The following is a 7,955-nucleotide window of genomic DNA, read 5'->3' as shown; positions in this document are numbered from 1 at the left end:
GTACTAGTATATAAATTTAAGGACTTTGATCTGGTTAAGACGTCGATTTTGGGGGTATTATGCTGGACGAATTCGGGACTCGAAGGTTCGTGATGCCATCGAGAATGAGCTTGGTCCACGTAACACTTCAGGACCAAAAGAATGAAGCGACGTATCTCTGAAACCTGAACGTGGGATTTGTGTTTCTTCAGACGAGCGCGTCCTGAACGAGCTACACACGTACGGACAATGACAGTTTCTGCATAGTATTGCTCTAACAGTCGTTATAGTCGTCGTTGAACGCGGTTGAGTTCGTCTGACTTTTCTGAACTCCCGAACAGAAAACCGGCCGGCTGATATACATGTAACCGGCGCTTGTTTCTTCCGTGCATGTGTGTTCTACCAAATCAATGACATGTATTATGTTGCGCTGGTGAATTCACTAGTTGTTCAAATGGTTTTTTTTAGCTTATGTTTTGTTGTTAGATCAGAAGATGCTGCTGCTTCGGCTAACCGCGCTCCGGGAGCTTGAAAACCGAGGTTGCACTAAGACGAAGGCGCACCCTGCCTGACGAAATTTTCAGTCATGTATCACTGTCGATGGCAAGGCTGTATCCGTGAGAGCTGACCGTGTTTTCAACCATTATCTTTCCCTTGCCATGAGAATTATAAACTTCCGTTTGAAATGTACAACACGGTGAAGGCTCATGGAAAGAGAGGCATTCTTGTGCTGTTGTGCATCACACGTTGTTTACAGGTCCATATATAAATCATGCCATATATCCGTTGGGGAAGCAAACCTGGAAAAGAAAACAAAACCGGCCGGCGGCCATATTTTGCAGCGATAGACATGGAGTTCATTTTTCACATATCCCTACCGTTAAAGCCCTCTAAAGAAAAGGCAGCAGCTGAAGATTTTCGAGGGCAGTACTAATTCTACTAAACAAGGAAAACGCTTTCGATACTTCTCTCTCTAGGAATCAAAGTGTAAGTAAATAAATAAAATAATATTGCAGAATGGGAGGAAGAAGGAAAGCATGGCTTATGAAAAGAGCAAGCCATACAAGCTTGGCACAAATTGGAGTTAATTTGCCTTGTAAGTAAAGCCAGTGAGTCCAAAAGATATAGAGCCTCTGGATCGTACGTTAGTTTCACTCAACGCTGAGGGCTGAGGCAGAGCAAGTGGTAGGTGATAATTATTGAGCAAATGAGGTAAGTACATGCTAATATGTCATGTACATCTGCACGGCTAACCAATCTCTAGGGACAGGCTGATAAGGAAACCTAATCTGCTCTCTAGCCGCCTGAAGTACGTTCTCAAGAAAGATTAAGGTGAGCTGTCTCCCGACTCCTGTTACTATCATCTGCCGGTCCATCTGTCCCTGTTTGTGCCTGTGTGGGTTGTTAACTTGCGAAGTTGTGCTACCTGTGTAATGATATATTGCCGTGATTAATTTTCACAGAGATTTCCCCCGTTAAATCGGTTGTCTTCGCTTCTCTACATTGTCCAGCGCGTGCAGATTCTTTTTGCATGAATCGTCGAAGGCAATCGGACAATTCAGAGGATCAGACCAAAGTGCTAATTGCTAAAAGTTGGGATCAACGGAACCAAGTTTAGCTCTCATGGGACTGTGCACCTGATCATGGTGCCCCATGCATGCACCTTACCGGATCATGGGTCGTTTGGTGGGCTATAGACTTCATTTCATCATCGGTCGTCGGCGTCGTGGTTACCCGACACTGGACAAGCGGACATAGGTCTTGATAAGCCGTCTCCCTCGCAACAGCGAATGGTGCGGAGGAGACAGCAGCAAGGGGACGAGAAGGATTAATTAGCACCAGGAAATAGAAGGCGCACAAGCGAGCGATGAATGGCCTGATAAGCACGAACGGCAGAAACATCAGAATAAGAACTCCAGGTCCACCGAGCAGCATCGAAGAAACATGCTACAGCAATACCGTTTTCCTCTTAACAGATTTGCTTCAGTAGATGTCTAGATGAACATAGAGCAACTATCAAAACAGTACGAAGAGATGTATATCCGACGTTGATACTGTTTCCAAGTTGTAGTCGTCAGAAACAAGATGATTGTAACGGAGGATTAAGGCCGAGAATTTTCACTCAAGAGAACCAAGAGCTGATGGTTTACAGCGTAGACGTGGACGAAGAGGGAACATAGATGAGACACGGCAAACACATTTAAAGAGCCTGCCGTTTTTACAGCAAAACACTGTAGAAAAGTTCCCTACTGCGTTGTTTTTATTTATAAGTATTTGCAGGAATACGGAAGGCAGGAAGAGAATTACAGTATCAATAAAGGTGGTAGTCCTAGCGTCTAACTTGCGAATCATGTAACGACTCGTTACAACGTCTGAATTTTTTACGCAGGGGTCAGATGTTATTTGTTGGAACTTACTGAGACTGGTGTTTTCTCACTCGCCTCTATGTATAATGCTTTAGCCCAACCTTATATCCCTATCGATAATAATCTAAAAATTTAGAAGATGAAGATCCCACTAAAAAATAAGATGTTTGTGTGGTATCTTCGATGTAGGATGATTCATACCAAAGATAACCTTGCAAAACGTAATTGATAGGGAAGCAAAAAAAGTGCGAACGAGACCATTAAACATCTTTTCTTCCAGTGTTCATTTGCTCGTTCTATATGGTCAGCCGTCCAAATAGGTTCTACCTTATACCCGTCGCGTAGTGTTGCCAATATTTTTTAGCAACTAGCTCAATTGTGTGGATTCTAGGTTTAACTTACGTATTAGGATGAGAGCAATTGCCGTTATTTGATCGCTATGACTATGTAGGAGCAATAAGATTTTTAATAATAAATGGTCTTCTCTTTTGTAGGTCATCAACCGTTGCTGGTGCATCGAGATCTATTTGCAAAAGTATCTACACGGTTACAGGATACGATGGGAGTTTTTTTTTCCAACATGGACGGCAGTGTGATATGTAGCTTGGTCCGCCTACCGCATATTTGTGCTTTCTCCCTTTCTACAGTGCTATCTAGACTTTTAGGTTTGTAATCACTAATTCTTCGCGGCTGTGTGCATCTTAGTTATGCATAGGGCGAATGTAATACTTATTCCAAGCAATAAAGCGTCTATTATCAAAAGAAAAATTGCATCAATATACATGGAGTTCATTTTTCACATATCAAGACCTCTAAAGAAAAGGCAGCAGGTAAAGATTTTCGATTTTCGAGGGCAAAGCGAACATAGAAACCGAAGTACAAAAACATAAAACGAACTTAGAAACAAAAGTATAAAAGTATACCGAAGTCCAAGGTACAATGAAAAGCTGAATACAGCTACAACCCTAATACAAGAAGTGCAGCAAACAACATCCTCGAAACATATCAACATGATATCAACATGATCTAGTTTTGAAGAAGGTTAATCTGGATGAACAGTTTACAAAATATTTTATTTAAACAACTTGAATCTTGAAATAAATGATCTTGAAATAAATATGTGTATGTACCAAGGTTGGAAAAAGCGCTAGGCGTAAGCGAGGCGATTGTCATTCGCCTAGTGCCTAGGCGATGCTTAAGCGGCCTAGGCGCAGCCTAGACGGGCATAGTTTATACCAACAAGTGTGTATAATGGTTATTATATGTGAATAAAAATTAATTTAGAGCATGTAAATGTGTAAATTTCTAATAAATACCTTGAAAATAATGCCCATCTAACTCGATCGTGAAGTATTCCATGATTTCTTATTGTAGAATACAATTTCTTGGTTACACTGCCTAGACTTCCGCTTATGCCCTAGGCGAGGTGTTTGTCCATCGCCTAGTGCGCCTTGTCCAACAGAGGTATGTACAGACAAATAGACAATACACATGACCCCTTGCGAAAGGATGAGAAGCACTTGGCGAGTAGAGAGAGCGGACAAGGTGAGCCCGACACTTCGCTTTAGAAGAGCGGGAAGCAGGACTTTTTCAAAGCTTGACCTTTTTCTAGCCATTTCGCACCCCATTTTCTTATTACCTCTCTTACATTTTCTGTCGGTTTCTGTCACTCCTATCTATGGGCTTCCCTCAGTTCATAGGCCTCGACTGCTTTCGGCCCGGCAACTGAAAAGTCCCTATACAGAATGGCGACCACATGCAGCATTCTAAAAAAAAAGGCTTGACAGCCTACTGCTTAACATTAGCAGTATTATTCATGTCTCAAAAAAAAGCAGTATTATTCGTACTGAAGGAATGCTACATTGTACATACTGGCACTAAAACATTTCAGCGCCGAGAACTTCTCCCAGAATGTGCACTCCGCACCTTCCTGCTCCTCCAGGAAACAGTTTGTGACGATGATGATACATTGGTGCATACTTCATAACTACGCGAGGCTGCAGGTAGAGTGGCTTAGTACCGTAGAGCGTCGTTGATGTCGATGTTCTCCTGATCCAGGTTCGAGGTCTTTAGAAGGGCATCCGAAGCGCTAGCATAATCCTAACAGTATCAAAAATCAGATGCCTTGTCCATAAGCCAAATAACGCGGCGAGGGTTACCACAGCTGAAACTGAGCATACGAATCTAGTTTTCGCTTCATCACCTGAAGCAAGTTGAAAGCCATTCGCTGATGGTAGTAGCCTTCTGCCAAGTCAGGCCGCAACCTGGTGCAGGCCTGGGCGTCTGAAAGAGCCTCGTCGCCGACACCGAGGTGCAGCCAACAGACGCTCCTGTTTGAATATAATACGGCGTCCGTGTCATCAATCTTCAGTGCCTACAAATGGAAAAATAAGTGTTCACCAAATTCAGAGCTTCAGAAATGTAGCCATGTGAATTGGGGATATTCTACATGAGGAAGCGCCATAAAAACTTCATAGTTTCTTCGTTCCCGTTAGTGAAGGCAATAAGAAGTTCTTCCTTTTCTAAGGCTTCCGCATACAAATATCAAGAACAGAATAGAAGTTAGCATTACCCAAAAAACAACTTCTGCAGAAAGAATAATTGTTACCATGCTGTACAGAAGTATGGCCTCATCATAGTCCTTCCTTTGGAAAGCAGAGTACCCTTGCTGTTTCAGTTCATCTTTACTGGTAGAGGCGACTATGATCGCCTAAATAAAAAAATCTTTTAAGTCAAACAATATTTAAATAACCATGGGTCTAACTAAGTAAGGCCATTTAACTAAGTTTGGCAAAATATATAACTGGATGCATTCCAAAGCATGTAAATTAATTAAATATAAGGCACACCCACTCCTTGTAAAAACAACAGGAGTCAGGAGTGTTCATGTGATGCTAAACAGTGTATGTACTTAACAGCAATATGAATATATGACATACCCACTTCTTGTAAGCTGCAGAATTTACATAGCTCACAATGCCACCAACAGTCCAGTCAGGCACTTTCGGAGCGCGTCGCGTTACTGGAAACAGAAGCTCAACGACTTCCATTTCAGCGTAGACTGCGGCGATTTCTACCGGTAACCTACCAAGCTGCCAGAGCAGAGAAGCCATGAGTTTCCAGAGAACAGTCTTGCACAGGGCCAAGTGTTGCAATGGGCAGAAGAAGAATTAAGAAGACTTTGGACACATACATGTAACTGAAGCAAAGATGAAATGTGACCGTAAATGAGGTTTTAGTAGGCTCACTTCATCACGCGCGTTTGGATCTGCTCCAGCCGCCAGCAAGCACTTGACAAACGGGGCGGTGCCACGACGGCTGCATGCTATGAACAGAGGGGTTGCTCCACTGAATCCACCGGCGTTAACATTAGCCCCAGCCTAGTTAACAACAGTTCCAGAGCAGTTTCAGTGCAGCGAATTGCTAAATCATGTGAGCTCGTGACCGAGCCGAGAATTGCTTAATAATGCAGCTCGTTCTCTCCTTATGTTCATGCGAAGCAACAGGTGAGTACTAATTAGCAGAAGACAGTGTAACATGGTAGTACCAGAATGAGTAGCTTCATGCATTTCAGAGAGCCACCAACAAGCGATGAAACCAAGGGCGTGAAGACGCCGTTTGCAACCTTATTCGGCTGCAAAATCGCAAGCGATCAACCTGATTGTTCATCCGACAAAGCCTAGAAAAAATGCACGCGAGAACGGCCGGACATACATCGGCGCCTTGGCGAAGTAGGACGCTGACGACGTCCGGGTGCGCCCGCTCGGCGGCGACATGCAGCGGCGTGCCCCGGGGGTTGGCCGCGCCGGCGTCGGCGCCTCTGTGCAGGAGCAGCATCGCCAGCTCGCGGTCTCCTGCAATAAGGCTAGCGCCAATTCGTCAAAATCAATGCGCACGCTGGCGACGCCAACAAGAGGAACACCGGGCGAGTTAGCTGAAGGTGTCGGCAGGCGAGGCAGTTAAGTACCGTTGTAGGCGGCCCAGTGGAGCGGGGTCTCGCCGTCGGCGTCCGGTGCGCGAGGGGAGGCGCCGCGCTCCAGGAGGTAGGCCGCCGTCTCGGTTTGGCCGAAGGTGGCCGCCAGGAGCAGGGGCGTCTCGCCGGAGGAGGAGGGGGCGTCGACGGGGAAGCCGAGGTCCTGGATCAGGTAGCGGCAGACGTGCGCCCTGCCGTTGGCGGCGGCCAGGTGCAGCGCCCCGCGGCCGCACGTCGACCAGACGCCGCCGGCGCCCGCGCCGCCCCGCGCCGCCGCGTCTAACTCCACCGCCATCCCTGCAAGTCCCAATGTCCGATCTCCGATGTACTACTGGTCGACTGCAATAGTAATACTAGTGCGAGCTTCGGCGAAGGCATTTGGGAAACGTACTGGCAAGGAGGTCGAGGTTGCCGTCGATGGCGGAATGGAGGAGCACGCGCCGCCGCCTTTCGTCTTCCCGCGCGTCCACGACGACATTGACGCCTATGCATCTCAGAAGAAGTATATCAAATCAATCAAAAGCGAGGACTGAGCCCCATAGGAGATAGGACAGACGGTCACCTGACGCGGCAGCGGTACACGACGGCGGAGGCGGAGGCGGCGCCGACGAGGGTGAACACGCCGCCGTGCGCACCTCCCTGGTCGAGTGTGACGACATTTTTGGGGTTATCTGGCCTGTTCGTTCTGATCTCTTCTTGGACGGAGGGGAACGGCGGTGTAGCCGCTCGGTGGTGTACAAAGGTGAGCTTCAAGCGTGGCGCGACGGCGTACAACGGCATGCCAGGAAACGGCACGCAATCATTCCACTTTCAGTGCCGTACGTGGCGAACGCTGCCAAATTTCGTTGCGTGCACGTCCACCCTGCACCGCTCTTCCATTCTTCAGTAAGAGCATATCGTCACCAAAGATTTTTTTGGAGGCATCCGACATATTTTTGGCCCAGTCCTCGTGTGTCACAAAGGCTCTTTCCATTCCCTACGGTCCAATACGGTATACGACGTTCTGAGCCCGTTCCCCCTCCATAGGAGACATTCCAGAGACGTCGGACACATCAAGAAGTGAGGCGGGGAGTGGTGGCTCGACGCATCATTGACACACGAACGAAGTGTCACATATTTGCCTAATGGCGACGGAGGGGTAGGTGAGACGTCTCATCGGTGCTACGCCTCCACGACGTGTCTCTGCACTCCTACACGCGTTGCCACCGTTCACACTCCACCGCGCGTTCCCGCTCTTCCTTCCCGCGGCTTCTGGTCTCTTCCCGCGCTTTCTTCCCGCCTCTTCTCGCGTCACTGGCGCCTATAAAAGGCCTCCTCCGTTCAATGATCGCCACCACATCCGCCGACATCCCTTTCTCGGCCGCAAACACATGCCTCGTCGCCTACGCACCACCCAATGATGAACCGCACCAGCGATGGCCAGTTGCCTCCACCACCGTCTCCACCTCCACCTCCATCGCCACCACCACATGAGTTCGACGTCGACCCAGAGGCTGCGGAGAACGAAGCGTGGGAGGAGGCGATGCTAACGGACACCATAACGATGTTCGATGCCGCCACGGCGGAAGAGGCGTGCCAGCGCCAGGCGGAGGAGATGGGCGAGCGGCAGCGTGCAAAGCAGCAGCAGCGACACCGTC

The 7,955-nt window shown here is 47.7% G+C and overlaps 1 protein-coding gene across 1 annotated transcript; it reads right to left on the bottom strand.

The window, feature by feature from the left end:
• Positions 1-4,113: 4,113 nt before the first annotated feature.
• On the bottom strand, positions 4,114-6,823 carry LOC127331759 (uncharacterized). The gene is made up of 9 exons (XM_071825960.1): positions 6,710-6,823; positions 6,313-6,615; positions 6,060-6,199; positions 5,893-5,979; positions 5,594-5,725; positions 5,285-5,437; positions 4,954-5,055; positions 4,549-4,719; positions 4,114-4,445 (listed from the first exon to the last, which is right to left on the bottom strand). The coding sequence occupies exons 2-9, from the start codon at positions 6,611-6,613 to the stop codon at positions 4,359-4,361; spliced, it is 1,173 nt and encodes a 390-aa protein (XP_071682061.1). The 5' UTR covers positions 6,614-6,615; positions 6,710-6,823; the 3' UTR covers positions 4,114-4,358.
• Between the last annotated feature and the right edge of the window lie 1,132 nt (positions 6,824-7,955).

Source organism: Lolium perenne, chromosome 2, assembly GCF_019359855.2.
Source record: "Lolium perenne isolate Kyuss_39 chromosome 2, Kyuss_2.0, whole genome shotgun sequence".
In the NCBI taxonomy this organism is placed as follows: Eukaryota; Viridiplantae; Streptophyta; class Magnoliopsida; order Poales; family Poaceae; genus Lolium; species Lolium perenne.
This window is presented reverse-complemented; position numbering and strand designations above follow the sequence as displayed.

Excerpts from the sequence above, each read along its gene's own strand:
- LOC127331759 (XM_071825960.1), bottom strand. The coding sequence starts at position 6,613 with ATGGCGGTGGAGTTAGACGCGGCGGCGCGGGGCGGCGCGGGCGCCGGC. Across the intron at positions 5,056-5,284 it reads CTGCAGCTTACAAGAAGTGG|GCGATCATAGTCGCCTCTAC; the intron begins GTATGTCATATA and ends TTTTTTATTTAG. Across the intron at positions 4,446-4,548 it reads TGGCTTTCAACTTGCTTCAG|GATTATGCTAGCGCTTCGGA; the intron begins GTGATGAAGCGA and ends TGATACTGTTAG.